Source organism: Sebastes fasciatus, chromosome 15 (assembly GCF_043250625.1).
Source record: "Sebastes fasciatus isolate fSebFas1 chromosome 15, fSebFas1.pri, whole genome shotgun sequence".
In the NCBI taxonomy this organism is placed as follows: domain Eukaryota; kingdom Metazoa; phylum Chordata; class Actinopteri; order Perciformes; family Sebastidae; genus Sebastes; species Sebastes fasciatus.
Genome location: NC_133809.1, coordinates 2,079,106 through 2,107,095, shown reverse-complemented (window position 1 = coordinate 2,107,095; position 27,990 = coordinate 2,079,106). Strand labels below are relative to the sequence as shown.

At 42.4% G+C, this 27,990-nt stretch overlaps 1 protein-coding gene across 2 annotated transcripts in view; it reads left to right on the top strand.

Annotated features, from left to right (window-relative positions):
• Window positions 1-27,990, top strand: part of akap6 (A kinase (PRKA) anchor protein 6) — a 420,277-nt gene that overhangs the window by 180,051 nt on the left and 212,236 nt on the right. For both annotated transcript variants that reach the window (XR_012597348.1, XM_074661221.1), the window contains exons 18-20: window positions 14,530-14,613; window positions 14,942-15,094; window positions 24,476-27,442. Coding sequence is in view for 1 of the 2 variants with exons in the window: in XM_074661221.1 (XP_074517322.1) it covers window positions 14,530-14,613; window positions 14,942-15,094; window positions 24,476-27,442 (3,204 nt within the window). In the remaining variant the exon portion in view is untranslated. The remainder of the gene's footprint in view (window positions 1-14,529; window positions 14,614-14,941; window positions 15,095-24,475; window positions 27,443-27,990) is intronic.

Sequence of the window (27,990 nt, the reverse complement as noted above, 5' to 3'; positions counted from 1 at the left end):
TGATATTGCTATTTTTAGGTGGGCCTTTCTTTTAGATTTGTTGCCAGCCTTCACAGACATGCCCACTTTATGATAATCACATGCAGTTTGGGGCAAGTCAGCACACTGACACATGATTTTTAGCTCTCTCTATATATATACATATGATACTAGAAAACCTGAGGAATCCATTGGTACCAACCATGCCATACTAGTTCTTTGATTTTTATGTTGTAGCTGCTCAGTTTTAAAGCTCAAAAACACACACAAAAATAATCTTCAAAATATTAAAATAAATGGAAACATGTATTAAAAATACAAAAATGAAATCTAAAAAAAATATATAAAAATAAAACTTTAAAAATAAAAATAAAATTATATATATATATATATATAAAACATGCAGGAGACAAATCTCAAAAACACAAAAAAAACATCTTAAAAATACTAAAATATAATAAAAAAAAGGGAAATAAATCTTAAAAATGAAAAAATGAATTCTCAGAATATATCTAAAAAATATATATATATATATCATATGAAACTAGAAAACCTAATGAATCCACCGGTACCAACCATGTCTTTATGATAATCACATGCAGTTTGGGGCAAGTCATAGTCAAGTCAGCACACTGACACACTGACAGCTGTTGTTGCCTGTTGGGCTGCAGTTTGCCATGTTATGATTTGAGCATATTGTTTTATGCTAAATGCAGTACCTGTGAGGGTTTCTGGATCAATATCTGTCATTGTTTTGTGTTGTTAATTGATTTACAATAATAAATATATACATACATTTGCATTAAAGCAGCATATTTGTCCACTCCCATGTTGATAAGAGGATTAAATACTTGACAAATCTCCCTTTAAGGTTCATTTTGAACAGATAAGAAATGTGTGATTAATCGTGATTAGATATTTGAATGGATTGACATCCTCCAGTATTTCTACCTTATTTCAGCATCAGTGAAAGATTAAACAGACAAACACAGAAAATGGAATGACAACTACATAGGAGAACGGATTACCAGCTGGCCAAGCGTTGGCAGCGGCCCAGGACCGCAGACCCCTCGGGGGTCTCAGTAGGGCACACGGTTCAGTCTGGCCCCGGGGCCCCCGAGTGGGTTAATCAAGCCCTGACATTTCATGGCAGTCGCATGTAGGTTTGTTGCCGGGACAAAAAACACTGGCAGTAAACCTGCACGCGACTGCCAGGACAAAGATACACACTTAATTTGGCTGCTTTTGTAATTTATTTCTGCACAGAATGAGGATCCTCTGTCACCTACAGTGTAGTCGCTTCACAGCCAGCAGGAAAAGGAACATTATGAGCACAAACCTATCCTTTAACTTTATTTAAAAATGATGCTTAAGATAAATAAATATATACAACTTGGTATGTAGCTTGTAAACGTCTATGTGCGCTCGCACTGTCTTGTTGGAGAGTGTATTGTGCATCATTTTGTCACATGGTGTAAATTTGGTTATAAATTTCCGACACTGTTGAACCGTTTTTAGTTTCCAAAGCTCTAAAACTGCCGTCACATGACGAGGCTCCCAGTGAGATCCAGGACCAGGTTTCACCACATTTTCTGTCATTATAATGCGACTCTGTCACCTAAAAATGACGTTTCTATACAACTTAACTACATTCTCAATTATTGTTCTACCGTTTATATTGAAAATGAGGACAGAGGCAGCAGGTTAAACCCCTACAAAATTGAAAATCGGGATGGTTGGCAAGTGTGATTGTGTGTCTACCACTGATGAAGTGACTTCTGCGTAAGGTGACATCACTTCTATACGCACTATAGTCCACAAACTACACCCCCCCCCCTCCCCCATCAGTATATGATCGCCCCCTCAGCTTCTCTCAGGCAGCTAATAGAAGGTGACAGCGAGGCTCTGATATCGATACCTGCTGCATGATGAGGATTAAAGATCCACCGACTCCCCGCCAACAACACAGGCTCTCTCTCTGTGTGTGTGTGTGTGTGTGTGTGTGTGTGTGTGTGTGTGTGTGTGTGTGTGTGTGTGTGCGCCCGTTGGTGTTTTGAAGAGGTGTTTTCTCGTTAAGAGTTGCTCGTTAGGGGTTGAAGGCGAAGCAAACAGGTGAGACGTTGCCGCGGTAACGGCACCAACAAACACGATCAGACTTTCATCTTCATCTGCTCGGGAGGAGAAGAAAACACTCTGCTCTTTCATCTGCTTAAAGGAGTGGAGACAGAGAGAGAGAGAGAGAGAGAGAGAGAATCAAAACAGAAGAGAGACGGAAAAGAGAAGAAAGTCCTGAGAAACAAAGAGAGAGAGAGAGAGAGAGAGAGAGAGAGACAGGGAGAGAGTGACAAGGAAGGAGAAGACAGAGCGGTCAGGAGAGATAGAAAAGGAGAAGAAATAGTTCTTTAATCTGCTAAAAATGCAGAAAGAAACGGACAGAAAGAGATGGAGAGAATGATGGAGACAGAGAAGAAGAAGCTAGAGAGGAAAGAGGGATGAACACAGAAAAGAGAGAGAAATGTCCAGACATTCAGGGCCGTTTATTATCATTTGATTTTTGATCTATTCATCCAGATAACTTGATATTTTAGTTTCATTCAACTTCACTCTGTGAGCTCTGATGTCCTTATTTTATTTATATTCATATTCATTTAGTTCCTACATTATACAGCTTCCAGCAGGCTGGTCTCATCCACCGTTCATAGATAAACCTACCAAAAGTATGAATTCCACAAAATTGTGGGTAATTCACGTAATTGTGAACCAAGATGTATGAAGAGCGATAAACGCAGCGTAGGGAGGAGGTCGGGGGGGATGGGTGGGTCAAAAAACACCAGACTTTCACCAGGAGACCGCCGTTCATGTCCCAGCGGTTAACTTACGTGCACTTCCGGAGTTATTTTAAGCCAAACCACCATCTTTTCCTAAACCTATCTAAGTAGTTTTGTTGCTTAAACCTAAGGAAGTTGTTTCCTGTGAAGACGGAATTTTATTTTGAAGAGACTGTATTCTTGTAACGAGCAGAAATTGACACGTGTTGCTGGACATTCGAAGGAAAACGAATGAAAAAGAGGAAGATATCGTAAGATATCGTACGAACTGTTGTATGAGGATACGTTGCTTACAGTGAACACAGCACAGAATTACATTTGTCAATCTCAAAGCTCTGTATGAAGAATCACAGCTGTTTCCTATAATAGTTTGTTTAATATAATATCCATGCAGTGGATGTTAGTGTGGATCTCTTTAGACAGTTTGACAGCCATCCCATCTCCATTATGACCAAAATCAGAATTCAAATGCAACAACAGCATTTCTTTATGTGTACATCTCCTGTAAGATGTTGCTGAACTCGATGCAAAATTACTCTAAAGCCGTTTTCTGAAATTGCAAAAACATTTCTTGCACCAGTTGGTGTTGCTATGAGGCCAGCAGCTCGCCAGATGATTAGGGATAAGAAAGAAAGAAGAAGAAGGAACAAACAGAATTACATTTCTTTTAACTTCTTTTTTCTTGTGAAACTCTCTATACTTTCACTTCTTGAGGCCTTACTTCAAATGAAATCATTTAAGAAGAGAAAATCAATATGTTTTGGCCACAAAAGCATAATAAGAATGATATATCTTTATAGGGTATTAGAGGCTATTTGTGCAGTTCTTACCTTAAACTCTCTGCCGTCATGAGTACCTCTCGAGTCTGTCATGATTGATCTGCATGTCATCACCGTCCTTTAAAAACAAAATATCATCTTAAGCTAAGAGTTGTGTTTTTTTCAGCGTTGTGACAACACATGTTTTTAGACAATCAAGTGGCTTATTTAGCTAAAGAAGCAGGAGAACGTTCTGGACCCATAAAGGAACATTTATTAATTCATTTGACCTGAAAAAATCTAAATCAACAATTTGGAGGTGCATGGTTTTCACTGTAGTAACGGTGCTCTGTGTTCTTACTGCTGCTACCGGGCTAACATGAGGACAAACAAAACCACTGAGAGTTCTACAGCTTCTACGGAGGAGGCACAGTAGGGGAGATGAAAGGCTTAACATGTGTTACCATAACCAGATGTTTGACCGACTAGGAGCCTAACGTTTATTCCAGTCGTGATACCTGTGATAGAAAGCTAAACGCGGCCCTGGAGACACGAGTCAGGAGAGAGAGACAAATAAAGACGGAGGAGAAAATCACTTTCATCTGCTAAAACAGAAGGAAGAGACAAAACCAGGGATAGAGACGAGGTGAGAGATGGAGATAGAGAAGATAGAAGTAAAGGAAGAGAGCAGGAACAACTGGAAACTGAGCGAGGGAAAGATGGAGAGAGTGATCAGAGAGGGAAAAACAAGCCTGTAAAGTGAGACGCAGAAAGAAAGAAAGAAAGAGACGGATGAGAGGGTTGAAGAGTTGAAAAGAGGAATATGCAGAGAAATGCAGACAGACAGAAGGAGATTGTTTTTTATTGATAGCAGCGTTTTAAGTCGGCTGCATTAGTGAGAACAGTAAATGCTTCCACTCACGGAGACTTCATATAACCTCCATTTGTTTACTGCTGATGAATATTTTAACAGTCGAGCTTTCATCCCTGAAACGTCGCCGCACGTCGAGCGGCGGCGGAAAAAGGACTTTGGCTAATAACTTACAATAATCAATAAGAGCTGATGATGTCAGCAGTCATCCATTTTGACTTTCACATGAACGCTGTTTCCTTTAATCAAAAGACTGAACGGATGTTTTTAAAGCAGAGTTACGACACGTCTGAGCTCAGCTTCCGTTGTTTCCCTCTCAATGTTTCCTTTTTCTTTATTTGTTCTTTATTTTCATTTAATTTGGATCAAGTTTTTTGGCACTACAGCTCCCATCGGGTACAAGCAGACGAAATGGGTTTCCTCAGGAGGGTGGCTGGCGTCTCCCTTAGAGATAGGGTGAGAAGCTCAGTCGTCCGTGAGGGACTCGGAGTAGAGCCGCTGCTTCTTTGCGTCGAAAGGAGCCAGTTGAGGTGGTTCGGGCATCTAGTACGGATGCCCCCTGGACGCCTCCCTTGGGAGGTGTTCCAGGCACGACCAGCTGGGAGGAGACCACGGGGAAGACCCAGGACTAGGTGGAGAGATTATATCTCCACACTGGCCTGGGAAGGCCTCGGGATCCCCCAGTCAGAGCTGGTTAATGTGGCCCGGGAAAGGGAAGTTTGGGGTCCTCCGCTGTTGCCCCTGCGACCCGACCCCGGATAAGAGGTTGAAGATGGATGGATGGATGGATGGATGGAGTTCCCATCATGCTTTGGGCAGTGGTCAAATGTAACTAAGTACATTAACTCAAGTACTGTGCTTACGTACAAAGTCGAGGTACTTACTTTTCTTGAGTATATACGAGCAGAATGATGTGATTATTGACTCAGAATGCGTCAGTCAGATGTTATGTGTTCATATCTGCTACCATATTTACTAAAAGGTGTCACTGTTTTGTAACGCTGGAGAAAAACACCTCCACATTGTTTCTCTATCTTATAGGATCACTACAACATGACTGTGTGACCTCTGACCTCTTCATGAGTCACTCTGGAGAAATCCAAAAATGGAAAGATAAATGTCTCACTGCGGAGTCGAGCTCTCACTTTGTCAGAGCACTAAATTGATATGTTAATGCATCCAGGTTGCCAGGTTTCTCGCCATAAATGTCACAAACAGGGCGGTGGAGTGAGTGGGAGAGCTACATCTTACTTTATTGTCTGCTTCCATTTTCAGTGAATTGCTCTAAAAGCCCTTAACGAATCCCGCTGACTTTCAGACCCCATTTATGTGTGATGTTAAAAAGCGTAGAGCGGGAAACAGATGGATTCTGGGTCAGCGGAGGCAGGGCATCAAGTTTCACTGCATAATGTCGTGTGACCCGTTCCAAGAAGTCTTACAAAATCATACAGAGCACATCAGCAAAGAAAAGTCAGATGATGTTTTTAAAGAAGCGACGGTCACTGAGGTCCGACATGAAAACACTTTGGAGTCTTTGATATATTCATATTCAGCTTATAAATCCATCCCAAGATAAGATACAGTACACGTATATGGACAGAAGCCTCTTGGATGAGTGGACATCCTTCTAGATGTTGTATTACCTGGATCACTAAGAATCCCCGGAGACATATTCTATAGTTGTTTGGATACTTCTCTCTTGATTTATTCCCTCAGTAAACATTGTAAACATGAGTTTATGGTCTCAATCTCTAGTTTCAAGTCTTCTTCAATACAGCATGATGTTCATTTAGTAAATGATGGTCCCATTTAGAGTCAGATAGACCATAAAGCAGGGGATGCTGAAGGGGCGGGGCTACCTTATGATTGACAGGTCGCTACCACGGCGTTGTCCGGTCTGGGAGTTGTCCATGTTTTCGTCGTACAACGAATGGTGACAGCAAAACACAAGATGCCGACGGCAAAAAACCAAGATGCCGACGACCAAAAACCAAGATGGTGACGGCAAACAACCAAGAATGTGATGGCCAAAAACCAAGATGCCGACGGCAAAAAAACAAGATGGCGACGGCCAAAAACCAAGATGGCGATGGCCCAAAACCAAGATGGCTACGGCCAAAAACCAAGATGGTGATGGCCCAAAACCAAGATGGTGATGGCCCAAAACCAAGATGGTGATGGCCCAAAACCAAGATGGCTACGGCCAAAAACCAAGATGGTGATGGCCCAAAACCAAGATGGCGACGGCCAAAAACTGATGACTACGGCCAAAAACCAAGATGGCGACGGCCAAAATGCCGAACTCGAGGCTTCAAAACCGCACTCCACAAACCAATGGCTGACGTCACGGCAACTTCGTCCCGTCAGTAAACTTTCAAAATGGCCAGCGCTCAGAAAAGATGAGACAAACGAAAAAGAGGAAATGAGCGACCACTTCCTGACCTCTCACGTCACTGGGAGAAACCCAACACACTCAAAACAACAATATGTATATAACAATAGGTGAAAATGTAACACAGCAAACCACAGCAGCTAATCCCATACATACTGAACTGTGTCTACAGGAGAAAGATCCTTGAGGTTTTAATCCTTTGACTTCATTTCGTGCCCTTCGCTGGTATTTTACTGGCAAAGTGAGTTTCTCTCCAAAACAAACCTTAGAATCTCAGGAGGGAGTGAGGTTGCAGATTTGGTGTGCAACCATGTTTACTGTACTTCCAGTCCAGGTGGAGGAGCTCGGTTTGGGAATCCCTAGCCTTGAGGTGAGAGGACAAGGCTGCGAGTGAAAGATTTATGCCTCCGAAACCCTGAAGGAAGTGATTTCTGAACACTCCTCCCGCTCAGTGACACGGTGCTCTTGAACAAACCTCCAGAGGCCGACTGTGGTCGTACTTTAACTTTTCAGCCGGTCAGATAGAAGAAACTGGAACAAAGAAATTAAGAAGTAACCGTGAGACAGCGAATGGATGGAGTGAAAGAGTGCAGGAAGGAAGACATGAAATGTCAGACGAGGAGAGAAAAGAGGGAGAGATGAGGGAAGAGTATATGCAAACGACAAAGTTTGGTTAGCTGTAGGCGGTATTAGCAGCAGCAGAGGGAATATGTGTGTGGGAACAAATTGTCGACAGGAATTCATTAGGCTCGTTGTGCGATAACGAGTGCTTGTGGTTTTAATTGACTTAATCAACAAATAGAATTAATCAGAGATTTCTAATTAATGGTAATTGATTGAAATATCCACTGGGTCACCGCGCACGCACACAAAATCCGTCTCCCCTCCCTCTCTCTCTTTATTTCTGTCTCTCCTCGCAGGAGTTTGTCCTTGTCCTCTTTCCTTCTTGTCCCTTCTCTCAGTTGTTTTTATTCTCTGTCAGTTGTTTGTCTCTCTCTTTCTGCCGCTCTATATTGCTCATCGTCTTTTCCTGTCTTTTAGTTTGTATAAGATTGCTTCATGTGTGTTAAAAGAACTTTAAAAGGCTGCATTAGTTGTTGCTTGTTGCTTCAGGTACCAGTGAGAGAGTAAATGATGATCCAGGAAGTCCAGTTTGAGTAACAGATCCACAAGTTTGAAGGCATTTAAAGTCATTTTTGGGCTTAAACTTAACCAAACCTAAACCATGATGTGGCAGATCAGACACTTATATGAACTATACAAATGTGTGAGCCAGAACGGCAGTCAGAGAGCGCAGACCTCTGCCAAAGCCAAATGTCCTATCTCGCCGTCATTAGAAACTGTTTGGAAAAGGGCAGACACTATCGAAAATACTCAGCAGGTGATTGGATGAACCATCCGTCAATCAAACTCTTGCTTGAAGCCTGACGAGACAGATTTTCATGTGATCTCATGATATCGTGAGAATCCAGCTGCCAGAATTTAAAGGGTTCTTCCTTGGCAGAAAAAAAAATACGTTCCCATACAACAAAACTGCGCAGACCAGATCCATTCCTTCCTCTTTTACTTTTCACAATAAAAGCCCATGACATATAATTTAGTATTCACAGGCGAGTATTTCACATTTTTGTGTCGTTTATTCGTCACGCCCCCCCGATGTGTAAAGGCCTTCAGGCTGCCCAACAATGTTCAATACTTCTTTGGTATGAAGTGAAATGTGTCGCACTAAATAATGAAAACGATGGCGTTGAATATCTCGGCAGATTTATAGTCTAGTATTTATTGATCGGACCATTTCTGAGTTGTTTTATTTAGGCAAAGCTTAGCTTCTTAAGCTTCAGAAGGAAACCGTGTTTTAACACTTGTTTTGATTTCAGTTATAGTATCGGTCCATTTCAGATGTTGTCCAGTCCTAGTCTCTCTTTTCAAAGTGCTTTACTGTTTAAAACCACTGACAGAGCAGCCACACTAACAACCTCCACTCTCCTCTATCCTCTCCTCCCTCCCTCCCTCCCTCCATCCCTCTCTTCACGGCAGGTCTCGGTAATTAGATTGTGGAGATGAGGAGGTGGAGGAGAGTTAAGAGGATTTTGTTTTTAGGAGAGGGAGATTTAAGAGTGAGAGAGATAGAGGAGGGCATGGAGTGGGAGAGAGAGATAGAGAGAGAGAGAGAGAGAGAGAGAGAGTGAAGGGGGAATTAAAGAAAGAGGAGAGCAGATCCTCTTCTTTTTGTTTATCCCGAGTCGGTCACCTCTTCCTGACAGGATGTTGAGTGACAGACAGAGAAATACATGAAGAGAGAGAGAGAGAGAGAGAGAGAGAGAGAGAGAGATAAAGACATCACTTGTTGTTTTTGTGAGTCTCCTGCTGGTCGACCTTGAGTTTGACCACATAGAGAAACGACGGACACAGAAGACAGAAACAACATCACACCCAGAGACGGATGAGGGTTCTCACCAGGGTTCTTTGGTTCTAGTTAAGCTGTAATAACGACTCAAAGAACCCCCAATTTGTCCACTAGAAACCATCCAGTGAGGTTACCTAGACGCCCTTCTTTCTAGCCACATTATCCAGCTCCTCCGGAGGATCCGGGGTATTACCAGGTGTAATCGGGAGGAGGCTACGATCAGGAGAAACCCTGATCAGATTCTTAAAGACCTCAACTCGTGTCTTTCAACATGAAGGAGCAGTGGTTCTACTCAGAGCACCTTCTGGATGTCTGAGTTCCTCTCCTGGTCTTTGAGGATGAGCGAAACACCTTCCCAAGGAAATTAAGGCGGCTTGTATCCACAGTCTCAGGTTTTTTGGTTCCTATTCAAGGTCATGTGTTTCACCACAACAGTGTAGTTAGTACAACGTCGGTATTAGTGTTGACGTGGTACCAATGCACCTGTCGATCTCTTGCTTCATCTTAAGGCCTGAATACTGAATGTGAAATACTCGCCTGCGAATACTATATGTCTAGGGCTTTTATTGTGAAAGGTAAGAACGGAAGGAGTGGATGTGGTCTGCGCTGCCTTTGTCAAGGTTGAAAAGAGGTTTGCCGTCTTGGTTCAGACTACAAAGCCTCCGTGTTGTTGTTTTATAAATATATACGCAACTCAACCCGTTCTGCACAACGTGATTGGTTGATGCCTTTATTCACGGTGCGAAAGCTCAGAAGAATTGACCGGAAAAGTATAACGCTTTTTCGACGTGTAATATTCACATTCTGTGTGAAATTTTAATAGAACATCAGCACATCGTCTGCAAAAAGCAGAGATGCAACCCTGAGGTCACCGTACTGGACACACTCCTCCCTTTTTTCTGCATAAACCAAAGTTTTGTTGATCAGAAGATTAAATGATTTTCATGTGTTTTTAATTTCCCGTCTCTCTCGCTTGTTGTTTCTGTCTTTCTGTTGCTCTCTGTCTTCATCTTTTCTATCCTTCTTTATCTCCCAGTTTCTTTGTAACTCACTTTAATCTTCTGTCTCTTTTCACTCTACCTCTCCTCTTCCTCTTCTTCTCCATCGACCTATCTCTCGCACTTGTTTTTCGGCTTTTCTGTCCATCTCATCCCTCCCTCTATATCTACATCCTCCGTCTCTTTCTCTTTCTCTTTCTCTGCAGCCACTCTACGGCTTTCCATGTATTTTGGAAGAAAAGCTTTTTAGCAAATATTTGTCCGACTGTGTCTGTAGAGCCCTCTGAGTCAATATGGGCCCAGCCAGGCTCGACCCGCCGGAGAGAGAGAGAGAGAGAGAGAGAGAGAGAGAGAGAGAGAGAGAGAGAGGGGGAGAGAGTGAGAGAGAGAGAGAGAGAGAGAGAGAGGGAGAGAGAGAGAGAGAGAGAGAGAGAGAGAGAGAGAGAGAGAGAGAGAGAGAGAGGGATCAGTGCATAAAAACCAGCAGTGCAGAAACAATAGAGACTTAGGATTCTCTCTCTCTCTCCTCTCCGTCTGAAAATAAACTCTCAGGAAAAATACTTTTTGCTATCTGAAGCTGACCAAACTGCATCCATCACACTGATTATGGTGATAAAAAATGATATTTATCAGTATTCAAACTTGTCCTCTCCACTGAAAATGTGTTTTTAAAATGCTTTTTATGGAGACAAAACAGGGAAACCACGCGGTGGTAAAAAAAACTAAAACTAAAATACCGTAAAATCTCAAATAGTGGCCCGTTCACTAACCAAACAGAAGTGGACTCAAGTCTGTTTTCTCGTGTAGTTTTCTTGTAAACAAACAAAGTTATGTGCACATTAATTTCTTGGCTAAACATATTGTGTTTCCTTGAGGCCTAACAAATCCTCTGAATGCATTAACTTCCTCTTGAAACATTTGCAAAGATGAATATTTGGATATTTCAGAGTTGTTACATGAGTGGAACAGCATCAAACTAGCATCGCCCATGTGAGAGTATTCTCCGTACTACTCCTCGTGGTCACAAACTCTACATTTAACGAGCTAAATCATTAGACTGAATTGCAACGTCGCTCTGTTTTTTTTGTTTTACGTTGCCTTAACCAAACCAACCCGGTCTCACTAAATGGCGTATCAATAACACAGCAATTTGTAAATCATTTCACGTCTAATAACAACGCCATTCTTGCTTTTGGCTTGTTCACGCCATGTAGTCTGTACTGACTGCAATGTAAACACATCCTGCATGAATATGCTAGTGACGTAGAATAAAGACTGGTGGAGGTGGATGGGTCCAACAAACACAGGACTTTCAACCGCTGTTTTTGTCCAAAGGTGACGATGTTTGTGACGTGTTTACGTACATATTTTACTTAGTTTACGTACTTATTTTAAGCCCAACCATGATGTTTTTCCTAAACCTCACTAGGTGGTTTTGTTGCCTCAACATAACCGCGAGCGTTTCACGGTAACGACGTGGCGTTAAATGACACGGGAAAAGCTGTTTCCCAACGTTAACACTGTGGCGTATAGATGCCCAGAAAAGCCTAAAATGCGTTATCATGACACGCGGAATATCCTGAAAATGTTGTGCTATTTGTACTCCTTCCCATGAGATCAGGTTAACCAATCAGTCGCATATCATCAACGTCCTACACTGATCTTATCCTCGCTTCATTTTCGGGCAATGTTTTTGTCGCTATTTATCTCTCCAACCGGAGGAAGCAGCTTCAGTCCTCCGTCTGAAGCGTCCAACCACAGTACTGATGTGCACTAGAAGTATTTTGGCAGCGCTCAGAGCCCAATTCACAATAAATGAAAATAGAAAATAGTGTAAAAACACAGTTTGGGTGTCAGCCAGTAGGCGGCCTGTATTGATTATATATTAAAGTGAATCATGTCCGTCTGACAGCCCGTTAAGCTGCTGTCATGTGTTGCCATGTTTGCTGACTGTGATGTCAAAGTTATTCTGTCTAAGTGGATGAAATCAGATTCTACAAACACTCCCAACATCTGACTCGTCTTCACCAGCTCCTATTTATACTCAAAGCATTCCTCAGTTCTACTTCCTGTTGTTGAAGCAGACTTTGTAGAGCAGATTTCAGAGCTATGACCGAACGCTGAATTATTGTTCCAGCTTCAATCTAGTTGAATTCATCTTCCCGTGCTCGCTCCTCGCCGTCTGCCGCACTTATTTGGGCGCAGAGCGAGTATCACTCGTTTTGTTGTTGTTTCGAGCCTCCTCCTTCAACGTAACACACACACACACACACACACACACACACACACACACCTCCTGTTTGGAATAAATTTACCTGCAACCTCCCAAACACACACCGGGCTTGTCCTCTTGATCCCGTCTGCTGTATTCTGCATCCTCATCTCCTGTTTAGACAACAGCGAGCCACAAATATGCTAAACTGAAGAGAGCGAGAACGAGGAGATGAAAGACAGAAGAAGAAGAAGAAGAGTTGAGTGAGTGAGTGTGTGTGCAGGAAAGAGAGAGAGAGAGAGAGTAAGAGAATCCCATTTCATTGTAATAGTGTTTAATATTTATTGGAAAAATGTAAAGAAAATGTGAAGGAAGTGCTTTTCAGCGAGCGGGCAGGATTAGCATAAATAGTTTGGGGCTTGGACGTGTTTGGTCCCCGCTGCAGAGGAGTAAGGCGGTCCCATCTATGCTGTCACACACACTCACAAATACATGCATATGTTTGCACACACACACACACACTTGTGCACACGCCTGCATGAGTAAACATTCAAACATGCAAACACACACACACTCGCTGACCTTTGGGTGTGGAAACTCATCAGCATATAGTGATTTATAATAGGCACTGCCAATCCTTGTGTTTCTTTTCCCCCCTTTTCTGCATTTATTAGACAGCCGCAGCAGAGAGGAGAGCAGAGGGGGATATCGGCTGTTGTCATTTATTTTATGCACTGTTAGTGCTGATCAAGGATCTGTGTGCTGAATTTGACTTTATGCTGATTAGTTGTTGTGAGTGACCTGAATTTAACTGCAGCGAACTGTGGCGGACTGGGAAGATGAATAGAAACTAGGGCTGTCAAAGTTAACGCGATCATAACGCAAATTCGTTTTAACGTCACTAATTTCTTTAAGGCATTGAAGTAACTTGTGATTTTTAGCTCTCTATATATATATATGTATATATATATGATACTAGAAAACCTGAGGAATCCATTGGTTCCAACCATGTCATACTAGTTCTTTAATCTTTAGGTTGTAGTTCTAAAGCTGCTCAGTTTTAAAGCTCAAAAACACACACAAAATTAATCTTCAAAATAATAAAATAAATTTTAAAAAAATGGAAAGAAAGTATTACAAATCTAAAAATGAAATCTAAAAAGAAAACTTTAAAAATCTAAAAATATATATATTACATGCAGGAGACAAATCTCAAAAACACACAAAAAACAATCTTAAAAATACTAAAATATATTTTTTTTAAATGGGAAATAAATCCTAAAAATGAATTCTCAAAAATATAAAAATACAAAAGAATATATCTAAAAAAAAAAAAAAAAAAAAAATATCATGTGAAACTAGAAAACCTAATGAATCCATCGGTACAAACCATGTCTTTATGATAATCACATGCAGTTTGGGGCAAGTCATAGTCAAGTCAGCACACTGACACACTGACAGCTGTTGTTGCCTGTTGGGCTGCAGTTTGCCATGTTATGATCTGAGCGTATTGTTTTATGCTAAATGCAGTACCTGTGAGGGTTTCTGGACAATATCTGTCATTGTTTTGTGTTGATAATTGATTTACAATAATAAATATATACATACATTTGCATAAAGCAAGCATATTCGACCACTCCCATGTTGATGAGAGGATTAAATACATCTTTAACTTTGTTTGTTTCTTACTTTGGTTTAAAGGATTATTCCGTTTTTACAACTTTGGTCTCATTTTCATAGTTTTTTCCATCATTTCTGTCATTTTTAATAATATTTTACTCACCGAATTAATCGAAACAAGAGCAATCAGATGATCAGACAGGTTGGAAAGTTCATCCAGTTTATTTAATCTCTTTATTTGGAGGTGAAACTGAAAGTGAAAGTGCACATAAAAACTGTGTTCTTGCATTTCTGTTTAACAAGCTAGAAATGTAAAACACGTGACTTTGTGCTGCCAGACAGCGACACGAACTGTAGAAGATGTTTCACGAGCTTAAAATTGTTGTTTTTGTATCTGAATTATAATAATTTGAATATTTCATGCGTTTTGTTGACCTTTTTCTTCTTTTCGTGTCACCCTCCAGTCTCTGTGTTCGGAGGTGAAAGCCCGACGCCGAGGAGTCGCCTCCGTTCTTAAACTCTGCCAGAAGCTGCTGCAACAGAGCCAGGTGGGTAAAACAAATAAAATCACATCACAACTGACCCGACAAAGAATATTTTAAACTCAACACATACTATAAACTGGCACCAGTAAAAGAAATGTATTCCTTTTATTACATTTTTAAGAAAAAAATACCAAATATTTACCTCAAAAATGTTAAAATGACCTTAATTTCCTTCATGATCTGGTGGAGAATCTGTGCCAAACCCTCATGAAACAGCATAACCTTGAAGAGAGGAGTTATATCATTGTACATTGTCAACATTTAATCATATGATTTGCATGATAATAGCTTTTATAATTCTGACAAAACTGTTCCCCCACCTCTGGGACAGTCGGGCCCCATGGCGGAGGTGGGCCCAGAGGCGGAGCAGCACCGGGAGGCCCTGCAGCTGCTGTCGATCAACCTGGAGAGGAGGTGGGAGGCGATCGTGATGCAGGCGCTGCAGTGGCAGAACCGACTGAAGAGAGAGCTGGGAGAGCAGCAGGTTAGAGCGCTCTGACATTTACACTTTACATCCTTCATTCTGCACTGCAGGCAGTCAGCTGACGCACTGTTACACTCGCTGAGCATGTCACCGGCTGATTCGATGCTAAGATGCAGCGTGAAAGACAGATGGTGCTGTGATTGAAGCTGCAGTGTGTCTTTACAACCTGACACGAGAGTGTTGAGATGTTTTGTGAAATGAGCATCAACTCCGGAACAAAGCACAAACTTTGATATCAGCATAAACTGATCTCTCCTTTTATTATTTGTTCCCCGGATAAAACAGCATTTTATTAAGGTCTGGGTCACAGTTTGGTTGTGGTTAGATAAGAAACGAATTATCTGAGGACCAGTATACAGTAAGATGCACCATCCATGCTCCTGTCATCTCTCTAACAATTATAACAGTAGATATAAGTATTCATAAAGTCTAAAGATATAGGGCCCTATTTAAACCATCTATAGTGCATTTAGGGCGTGTCCAACTCTAAGGACATTTGCTACTTACTCGACTAACACTAACACACAATTTTGTTAAAGGACCCATATTATAAAAAGTGAGATTTCCATGTCTTTTATGTTATAAAGCAGGTTTAAGTGCTTTATAAATACTGTTAAACTATCAAAACGCTCAATATACGGAGAAATACACACAGCCCGTATTCAGAAATTGTGCGTTTGAAACAAGCCATTTAGATTTCTGTGCATTTGTGATGTCACAAATATACCATATTTAGACCATTACATGGTTTTAAACGTAAATATTCTAAATGTGTTCCAGTTTATTTCCTGTTGCAGTGTATGTAAATAACATCAGCTGACAGGAAGTAGACATGGACCCAAACTGTTGCCTTAGCGTGGCAGCTACGTCGCTTGGCGGCTGCGTGATTCACGCGTTGGGTGTTCACGACAGCTGCGTTTCTGCTGTTGTCAGCTCTTTCTACATTGAGTTTGCCTTTCATAATGTCCATTTCATTTCATTATAAATGTCATTTACTTTTATTTTAGACAGAGAAAGGTTAAGAAACGTGAGGTAATTTGTAAATAATAATAATAATAATCCACAATTAAAACCCTGTATCCCGTACTATATTCATTTATGGAGCTCTGCAAGTCACTGCATGTTCTACAACACTGTCTGGCACATATTTCAGAATAAAAGCCTCGTGTTAACAAATGAAGGAATTCTGTTCACAGGACTTTTCATTTTTAAATGAAAACAGGAAGTGTTGATTTAAAAATAAATCTTTACTTGTTTTTTCATCTCCGTAACATTTTCTACAGATGTTTAGACATGTAAACTGTAGAAATGTTGCTGGTATGATGTCAATATGAAGTCAATAGATCACTTTCACTGTCTGTTGTTGCTGTGAACCGCGCGGCTCGCGTCAAAAATAGGCGAGACCTTGAATCTCTGGAAGAGACGCAGTTGACACACAGCCGAGCCTCACGCCTGCAGTGTGGCTGCTCTAACCTGTTAACACGGACGCCGAAATAAAAAACAACAGGTAACGCAGCCGCCACGCGCCGCTGACGTTCCTGGTGTGGCCGAGGCTTTACACTCGCGGCCCTTTGCTGCATCATCCTCTCTCTCTCTCTCTCTCTCTCCCTTTCACAACTATCAATGTCTCTCTCAAAGAAAGGCCAAAAAGTAAATTGCATTTCATTGTGTCCATTATATTTTGATAATGTCATAATGATAATGTCCTGTAGTTGTTCTGATGAGATGGATGGGATAGTGGACTGATATCCAACCAGACTATCTGTTTCTGTTTAGACTTGTAAAGCCTTCAGAGGCTGAAGCTTCGTACGACGGCTCCATTCTGAATCAGTCCAACAAGCAGCCGGTTGATAAAACTAATCTGTTAGTTCTCCGGAGCGCTCAGTGTCACAGAAGCAGTGTTTCTCTGTCTGCCACCTCCTCCTCCACAAACAGAGAGAAAACCTGGCAAATGAGATTTTTAACACGTTGACAGTTTGCATATCAGAACACCGGGCGTAGTCTGCCGGCACGACGGCGACGGCGCCAAACGGTCTGTCTTATTAGAACGTCGTCAGCCAATGAACCGCTTCAGGTTCCACGTCTCAGGTACGAGCCGCTCGCTGCAGGATGACAGCTCGGCATGTGAGGACGTGAAAGACCGGACGACGCGGGTGTTTAGAGGAATATCGGTCGTGAAGGAGCCGATCGAGGCTCAGAGACAGTAGAATGAGAGAGAGAGATGAGTGCGTTATTCACCTGATGTGAGCTGTTATGGATATTTCTAATAGTGATGAATAAAGTTCTATAGAGATGGAAGGAGGAGTGCATTTGAATGTAAGGTCAAGGCGTTCTGCAGAGACAAATATCACACTTATATAAGCATAAAACCACACTGACATAAGTACATATATATTGTGTTACATAAATGCATGTAGAGACACGTGTCATGTGCATTTGAGAGCACACACACACACACACACACACACACACACACACACACACGACGGGACAATTTATTGATTGCCAGCAATTAATTGACGGATAGCGACGTGTTAAGAGCTCAGAGGGAGGGAGGGAGGGAGGGCAGGGAGGGGTGTGGGAGGAAAGAGAGAGAGGTAAATACTACCTTTAATGGAAATATTTTACTACAAAACTAACACAACTTGGGATTTTTAGGTTGTAGCAGCTCAGTTTTAAAGCTAGAGTGGAGATACTGGTATCACATGAAACTAGAAACCTGATGAATCCATCGGTACCAACCATGTCATACTAGCTGGTCATGAAGGAGGTTAAATAACGCTGCAAAGTTACGCTAAATTGTGGCGAGGAAAAAACTGTCATGTCCATTTTCAAAGGGCTCCCTTGACCTCTGACCTCCAGATATGTGAATGTAAATGGGTTGCAGTTTGCCATGTTGTGATTTGGAGCATATTGTTTTATGCTAAATGCAGTACCTGTGAGGGTTTCTGGACAATATCTGTCATTGATTTGTGTTGTTAATTGATTTACAATAATAAACATATACATACATTTGCATAAAGCAGCATATTTGTCCACTCCCATGTTGATAAGAGGATTAAATACCTGACAAATCTCCCTTTAAGGTACATTTAGAACTGATAAAAAAATGCGATTATTCCTGATTAAATATGTTAATTGATTAACAGCCCTGTAGTTCACACACGTGCAGATTTGGTCAGTAACAGAATTTGTTTTCATACATGCAGAAACAATCACACATAAACATCAGCCGGTGGAAACATGCACACCGGCAGCCATTTATAGGAAAGCGAGCAGACTCATTTACACAAACACTCTCTCAAGCACACGCACACACACACACACACACACACACACACACACGCACACACATACACACACACACACACACACACACAGACCAGGAGAGGACAATCGTTTTATCACTGAGCAGAAGTGTTCATTTATAAGCTAAACCAGCCAGATATATGCCTCTCTGCTTCTTTCTCTCTCTACACTTCATCCCCCCCTCTCTCCCTCTCTCTCTCTCTCTCTCTCTCTCTCTCTCTCTCTCTCTCTCTCTCTTTATTCCTCTCCCATCTCCAGTAGAAGTGAAATTACTCTCCAGCCAGGCAGCGAGGTCAGAGTGTCTGGCCTCTGTTATTTGTCTTCTCCTCCTCTACATTGTGTGTGAGTGTGTGTTTATGTGTGAATGTACTAGAGAGAGGAGAGAGAGAGTCTCGGCACATGTTCAGCAGAATTATTAACTGATTCTCACTAATATTCCACGTTCATAAATGAGCCACCACTCACCGCGCTTAAAGACGCTTTGAGTGTTACAACTGGATTTAGAGACTAATGCACCAAAACAACCAATATAAGAGTTCATTGAATAAGAAAGCAATAAGAGATGGGTATTTAAGATAATAAAGGATTAATAAAATGCAAATAACAATACAAATAAATAAATACAAATTATGAAACTACACAAAATAAGCAAATTGTATTAAAATAAAATAAAATAGAATAGAAGAGATAATGATCAGCAATAAAATGTTGATTAAACAAAGTAGAGTAAAATAAACACTATAATAATGATGACAAATAAAATAAGTATAAACAATAAAACTTTAAAATTATAAAACACTACATAAAAGCCAGACTAAATAGATGGGTTTTTAGTTTACGTTTAAAAACATCATATATTGATGGTTTTTGATTCAACTTAATTCAATGCAACTTTATTTATCCCTGCAAAGATAACCGCACGAACAACGCAAAAATACACTAAACTGTGAAAACAACTCAACAAATTGCTGCAAATTTGCTTCTAGTTGTTTTGCAAAATCTGTTAAACTCACCCTCAAAGACGCCCCAAAAGATCAGTTCAATCTGTTCATTATTCCTGCTTCATTAAGCCTGTTTTTATGTGTGTTTAAGATTTGTCTCCTGCATGTTTTATATATATATATATATATATATATATATATAGTTTTTTTGTTTATATATATATTTTTAAAGTTTTATTTTTAGATTTTTTTTTTATTTCTTTTTTGTATTTTTAATACTTTTTTTCCATTTTTTAAATTTATTTTATTATTTTGAAGATTATTTTTGTGTGTGTTTTTGAGCTTTAAAACTGAGCAGCTTTAGAACTACAACCTAAAAATCAAAGAACTACTATGACATGGTTGGAACCAATGGATTCCTCAGGTTTTCTAGTATCATATGTATATATATATAGAGAGAGAGAGCTAAAAATCACAAGTTACTTCAATGCATTAAAGAAATTAGTGGCGCTAAAGTGGCGCTTGACTATGACTTGCCCCCAAACTGCATGTGATTATTTATTTTTTTTACGTAACAAACTGAAAAACTCAACAACTCAAAAATGCCTTTGTTCTTGCAGAGAGAAAGAGGAAGAAGATCAATAACAGCTTTATATTTAAGAGCGATGTCACGCTCTTCATTTAACTTTCTGCAAGAAAGCAAATTCGATTATTTACCAAAACGATTGAGGATCATGAATATCAGGGGAGTAGTCGTTGGGACATCTTGATCAGACTCGTTGTTCTGAGATTCTTCTCTTCTTGTCCTACATGTGTATTGTCTTCATAAAGCACATGAAGGATCCTGTTTTATCTTTGATTCCATGTAAATGAGTCTAAATTAAACCCGCAGGGTGTTGTGGGTGATGAAGGTTCACCTGTTAGTCAAATGTAATATATGGAAATTATATTTTAGAACACTTTCCTCCCGATTATGAAATATATTTTAGAGCGGGAGTTATGAGCAACATATGGAGGTTTTCATTCACCGTTTTGCAATTACATTCAAAGCGTTCCTGTCTGCTCCTCCACTCTGCATGGAGAGGTGATTTATCTGAGCGCTGCTATTCATTCTGAATGGGAGCGGTGACGCCGGGCTCCCTCAGCTCTCTGACAAGCGGTACAGCAGAGAGCCGGCAGAGAGCGGAGCAGCGGCAGCAGCTCCTGGAGGAGCTCCGCCACATGAATAATCACCCAGACGCTGCTAGATAGCTCCGCTCTCCTTGGGCCTTCCAGCAGATGCTATGCTAACAAATGGGAGCAGTCAAACCAGAGCTAATGGGAAAAAGTTTCCTGTTTTCACCCCAAAAAAAAAAAAACACTGCACAGGTCCCTCACATGCACACAAACAAACAAACACACAAACACACACACACAAACACACACAAACACACACAAACAGTGTCAGCCGGCTGCGATTACGGCGGTAAACAGAGGGAGGTGGAGGTAAACACCACACACACTCACCAGGAGAACCACAGGAGGAAACGCTGGAGAACAGGTAGTTTACACCTGTTTCTCATGCAGCTCCTTGTGAGGCAGATTAACATAAAGTGTGTGATTCCACTTCCTGCTTCCCAGAGGATGAACCCTTTAATGACCTCATGATCTTTCCTCGACCGCCGGCCGTCACAGAATAGATAAATCATCAGTGTGTTGACACTTTAGAGCATTGACCATTACAACTTCTACGACCTTCTCTGCAGTGTCAACAGATATCATCACTCCGATACAGTAGGTAGGTTTTAGTTTTCCTAGGATGCAACCTCCGGGTCTGAAAAGTGCCTTAAACTTGCATTCTCTCTACCGGCCAGCAGGGGGCGCCTCCTCTGGTCTGATTGTATAGAAGTCTATGAGAAAATGAGTCTACTTCTCTCTTGATTTATTACCTCAGTAAACATTGTAAACATGAGTTTATGGTCTCAATCTCTAGTTTCAAGTCTTCTTCAATACAGCATGATGTTCATTTAGTTAATGATGGTCCCATTTAGAGTCAGATAGACCATAAAGCAGGGGATGCTTTAGGGCGAGGCTACCTTGTGATTGACAGGTTGCTACCACGGCGTTGTCCGGTCTGGGAGTTGTCCGTGTTTTTCGTCTTACAACTTTAACCCTTTCACAGTCTGTTTTCACTTCATCAGAGTCAATCAGAACATTTTGGTCGCCTAAAAAATGTCTTATTCAGCGTTTGGTTGTATTTAGCTCCGCCCTCTCGTGTCACGTCTGGTTCTAAAAAAGCAACATGGTAACAGCCAAAATGCCGAACTCGAGGCTTCAAAACCGTAGTCCCCAAACCAACGGGTGACGTCACGATGACTACAGCCACTTCTTATATACAGCCTGTGAGTTACAAATGCAAAATTAAATCTCCTTTTTCTATCCCATTAATTAGTTTACATTCGATCTTTAAGGTACGACACTGTTAATCCTTGCTGTGTTAAGGTGGACAGAATTTAAAATATTAAATGCTATATGTTGGTGTTCATTACTGCACTGCTGAAACTCCATGTTAACAAGACATTGAGGCAATTATCGAGTCTTAAATCGATAAGTTTCAAAATATCCCTTGAAGCGAGTGTAATTTCCTGATTCTGGTGGAGCGGTCTGTCTAATTACGTCTTGTTTCATGTTCCTGACACTAATTTCTAGGAAACTCCTGAAACAGAGTTTAATGATCAGCTTAATGTGAGGCCAAACGGCCGGTTGAGACGGAGCTTTAATGGAATCTAAAATCCAGAGGATCCCGTCCAGAAGTGTGTTGTTGTTAAAGAAGAAGAGCGGCTTTCTCTATTATCATTTAAAGTGTTTTATTTTGTAGGAGGAGAGGTTATGTTTCCTCAGATGTTTCTTGTTTTGGCACCGAACTCTTTAAAAAAGACGTGTTGGAAAAATCCCGTGTCCTTCCTTTCAGAGAGAGCGCCATCTCGCCGCCGTTTGAAAGAGACACACTGACACCCCGACTCTGACAGAACACGTTCTGTGATCATTTAAACAAAAAAAGAAAAGAGTAAAATCAGCCCACCCCAAAGCAATTGCTCATAAATCTCAACACAAATTATTCCGCTCCGGAACAAAGCGATGAATTATTCAGAAACGACTTCTGAGAGAGAAAGAGCACGGAGCTGAAAACCCCAAAGTAAATACGTAATCAAAAGCCTTCAGAAAGCTCGGCTGTCTAAAAATATGCTTAGACACAGGAATTCTTCCCTTCCACAGACATAATTATACAAATTGCTCCGCGTCTCGTTAACAAGAGAGGGGGGTAATTCGTATTAGCCATTCATAGCCTATTAATCTAATAAACTAGTTGGCTCCGTGTGTGTGTGTGTGTGTGTGTGTGTGTGCGGATATGGCTCTGTGTAATGAATTTCTATTAGATTTGTGTTTATTCCCCTCGTGCTGATAGGGGAGATGGGGGTAATGACTGAACTGGGTTTTTTGCCACTGCAGACGCATTCAAAAACACATTCAGCAGCAAGGGGAGAGGCCATCAATCAGCCTAATCCAATCAAATCGAGTATTTGATGACCCACGAAAACCTTGTATATAATTTATATCTGTAATTTATCTCATTTCTATAATTTCGTAACAGTTTACAGCTGAATTTGCGGGCAGTTTTTATGACCTCAGAGGGAGGGAGGTGAGGTGACTCCTGGTCGCCACCGCCGCTTCAAAAAACACATTTTCTTTTTTAAAAGCAGGGAATAACTCTAAAGGGTTGTTGGGTACCTGCCAAAGAGGCAGCGCTGTCAAGCTGGCAGGGCAGAACAATTTAGCAGTGGAACAGCGGCGGTAATTTCCCACCCAGACTCCATGCAGCAACATGTCGGTGTGTTTCCTCCGTAAACTGTTGGTCCAGATGTTCCTGATGCTGAGAGCTGAGACTTTGGAGACGCAGAGTTTGTGCAGGATTTAGTGGCCTTGGAGGGTTGAAATGTAATCTCACTAAATGAACAGTATATTGTAGTTTCATCACATTTTAGTTCCATCTCTGTACCGACATGTGATGTTGAACCATTCCTTTAATATGATAAACTTGCTGTTGGATCGGGGTGTTTGGGTTGTAAGGTATCATGGAGATACATGTCTTTTATGACGGGAGTTACCGTATCCTCATATCCATAACCTCGTATTATATCTTACAAAAAGTTATTCCTCATTTGTTGTGTGTTTTCCGACAAATGTCCAGCAACACGTGTCAATCACCGCTTGTTACATGCATACAGTCTTTTCAAAATAAACTTCACAGGAAACTACTTAGTTAGGTTTAGGAAAAGATGGTGGTTTGGGTTGAAATAACTACTGAAGTATGGAAGTTTCTCCTTACTGCAATAGCTAAATAACTACTCATTTATTTTATATTCATTATTTTAATATTTTATTTATTGCATATTATTTTATAATAATATAATTTATATATATATAGATATATCTTTTTTTTTAAATATATACAAAATTTTATTATTATTTAGTTCAAGCCCCAAAGGTGCAGAACCCTATTGAGTTTGTGCTGGTTTATTATTATTATTATTATTATTATTATTATTATTATTATTATTTTATATATTATTTGGTATTATATTTATTATTATTATATTTTTAGATTTATTTAAGATGTTATTAATAGAATTCTTATGACTATTATTTCATCCTTTTTTTGGTTTTGTTTGGTTTTGTTTGGTTTTGTTTGGTTTGTCTCGTATCCTGTCAAACTCTGTACGTCACCTTGTTCTCTTCGTCTTTTCTTGGGTATTCCCCCCCCGTTCTTATCATTGTTGTATCACCTATACTGTACCATACTGGTCAAGCTATAACAGGCCTTCATATACAGTTAAATGTTCTGTATTTGCATTCAGTTATGACCCTTGATGCACTCTGTATTTGTTCATTCAGAGGACACTTGATTTTAGTCTTTTTAAGACTTTTTGGCGACATAGCAAGAGGGAGAGAGGAGAGGTTGAACATGCAGCAGGATTAAAACCTCGGACGTTGTGGTTCATTCATGGTTTGTGCTTTAGCAGCTGAGCCGACACGATTCCTCTTTATCCTCTCTGAACAATTTTGTTCTTTCTTTCTTCCCTTCTGTGTGCAGGTTCCTGGGAGCGTTCTGGAACCGGGTCTAGTCGACCTCCGCCAGATCAGCCCGGTCCCGGTCGGTCCCGTGGCCCCGCCGCCAGATGACTCGTGGGAATGGGATGAAACCGATATGACAATCACAGAGCTGGATCCACAAGAAGTACCAGACCACGACCTTATGCACGACCTCCACTCAGAACCATACCTGCCTTCGGACACCAGACTGTCCAACGGGAATCAACCGGACGGGACTGGAACCAGCGTCCCAGCCAATCAGAGTCCTGAGATGATGAGGGGTGGATCTTCATCAGAGGTTCAGCCCAGTGTGATCTACCAAACTCTTCCTCCTAACAACAACAACATCTACCAGGTGTACAGCCTCCACACTGTGGAACTCTACAAACAGCCTCAGTTTCCTCTCTCTTCCTCCTCGATGCACAAAACCAAATCAGGGAAACGCAAACAGCACCTCCTGCTGAAGAGCCTGAGTAAGGACTCCTCCTTCTCCTCCATCGAGTCCCTCCCGGACCTCCTGGGAGGTTTGACGTCAAACGGCCGACGGGGAAACGTCGGATGCCGGGACGGGGAGAACGAGAGGGAGAGCGGCAGAGGAAGCGGCCAGTCGGCGAGGAGTCGGCGGTCCGAGAGCGAGAGCGGGATCGTTAGCGATACAGGAGACACGGAGACAACGACGACGACCTCAGATATCCAGGGAGAGGAGGAGGTGGATCAGGGAGAAGAGGAGGAGGAGGAGGAGGACGAGGAGGAACAGAAGCATCATTTGGCTCTGCACAAAGACAATGTCACCAGGTACAACCAAAGAAGCAAGAAGGAGGAGAATGTGAAGGAGAAAGGATGGAGGAGGGATGAAATGAGAAGAAACAGAGAAGAGGAGAAGAGGAGGAGGCCCAGGAGGGGAGGAGGTGAGGCGGTTGAGATCCTCATCAACGGGCGAGGAATCCTGACTCCCGCTGACTCCGACTCTGACTTTGAGGTGGGAGGCGTGGACATCACAGAGTTCAGAGTGGACCAGTTGAGCGGTTTGGAGACTCCTCCTGCTCTCAGCCGCCGGGCCTCCAGTCCGGTTCTGTCTCAGAGCTCCTCTCTGGAGTCCATGCTGGCTCTGGGAGGGGAGTTATTCCCCTCCAAGGACCAGCTGCAGCGTAGCGCCTCCCTGGAGAGCTGCCTGGTCCCGTGTCGTAGCGCCGAGGAGACGGGAGGCAGCCTGGCCAGCCTCGGGGAGCTGGACCTGGGACAGAGCAGGGAGGTGGGAGGAGGTGAACCAGAAGAGGAGAAGAACAACCAAAGTGTGCAAGGAGAAGCGTCCTCTGGAGAGCTGAGCCGGAGAACTCTGGACCTCCTGAAGCGCTTAGAGAACATCCAGAGTCCTCTGGCGGCACAAATGACCCGCAGTGTTTCTGACATGACGCTCCGGAGCAGCTCCCTGCAGCAGAGCAGACTCCCCGCCTCGCCCTCCCTCGGCGGTCGTCACGCACCCCTTTCCGGGATATCTGGCTGTTCGCGTAAAGGACCGCCGTCCCTGATCAACGAGAGCTCTGCGACGGCGTCGCTGACGGAGCTGAGCAGCACCGAGGACTCGTCTCTAGGCTCTGAAGATTTCGCGATGCTCAGAAATCAGCGCCACCTCTTCCTGGATCCCGTCGCGGCAGCCAACGCCAACTCGAGCTCTTATAGGAAGCGTTGCCACGGAAACAGCCGAGCTGGGATGGATGAAGCGGACGCGGCGAGCTTGAGCCTGGTGGTGAACGTCTCCTGTACGTCGGCGTGCACGGATGAAGACGAGGACGACAGCGACCTTCTGTCTTCCTCCACGCTCACGCTCACCGAGGAGGAGCTCGGCGTTCGGGACGGAGAGGACGAAGAGGAGGAGAGGTTGAGCGGTAGCTCCTCTGGTAACGAGGAGGATGACGATGAAGAGGAGATGGAGGGGTCGTACGTTCTGGGGCTGGAGTACATGAAGAGGGAGCTGCAGAGCTGGATCCGAACTCCTCGAACCTCGTCGTCTTCTAAAACAGAGGCAGGCCTCCGGGACGAGCTGCAGTGTGGGCCCAACCTGTCCTCCACCTTCATCTCCTCCTCCTCCACCTCCTCCTCCTCTCAGAACAAGGAGCAGCACTGCTTTCAGAACCGCTCAAAACTAATAGAAACCAACACTAACAGTGGTAACAACAAGAGAGATCAGAACGAGCAGGAGGAAGATGAGGAGAACCGGAGGAACGCAACGAGAAGCTACATCAGCCAGTTTGTGGACGACGTGGAGAACGGGAATGTGGACCAGAGCTGCTTGAAAGGGAAAGACGAGGACGACGAGCTCCTCCGAGAGGAGTCCAGCGTGTTCACGAAGAAAGGAGAGTCGGTGAGGGAGACGTACGTGTTCGCCAAAACAGGAGAGTCGGTTGAGGATGTCGGCGACTTGATAGTGAAAACAGAATCCACTTCCTGCGAGCTCCTCCCCTTCCTGTCCAAGCGTGGCTCGTCTTTAGTGGGACAGCTGAGAGGGGAGCTGCCCTGCCACAGCGCCTCCCTCCCCTCGCCTCCTTCCCTCTCGCCCGTCGACGACTGCAGATCCCACGATGCCTCGCCGGGCGGCAGGCCAGCAGCAGCCGGGGGACGGAAGGCCATCACCAGCCAGGAAAAGTTCAAATTCTCCTCTTTCGTGACGGAGGAGACGAGGAGGGAAGTCAGAGACAAAGAATCGTCCCTGCCTCCCAAAAAACGCCACAGTTCTCACAGTTCTCACTCGTCCTGCTGCAGCCACCTCCCCTCGCCGTCCTCCCTCCGCCCACGCTGCGTAGACGACGGCAGGAAGGAGAACGTGCACGACTTTGTGATGGAGATTATTGACATGACCTCGGTTGCACTGAAGAGCAAAGAGAGTCAGCCTGAAGACCCGAACCAGACCGACAACAGAGGGTCCGTTCCAGACCAGAGTCCTGCACCGCTAGCACAGATCAGAGACAAGGTACACAATGAATCATAAAACAGTCGACATGGTATGGATTTTATTACAGAGAAAACATGCTAATGTTGTTATATTGCAAATGCAAAACCCTCATTAAACCCTCATTAAAATAAGAGTTGAATATGGCTGCAGATAATAAGTGAAAGAACATTAAAGTCCCGTTTGACCTCGACGTATTCGGTACATTTTGAGGGCAAACGAATCCAAAAGTAGCAAAAAGTTATCTTGTTCACTGAGTTGGAGTAATTCAATAAATCGCATCACAGATCATAACTTTTAGGACGTAATGACTAATTTCTCTTTTGCGAGTGAAGTAATCTAAAAGCTAATCAGTTCTCAGTCTTCATTTTATTTCTGAAATCGGGCAGAAAAGTTTGCTCCTCTTGTAAAAGTGTAAAATATAAATACACTCAAAATGTTTTAATATGCAAATGAACACTCGATGGTTTCCTGGATGGCTTGGTGATTGTGTTGAAATCAGGACTGTCTATCCATTCAAATATTTAATCTGGATTAATCTGATCAAAATGTACCTTAAAGGGAGATTC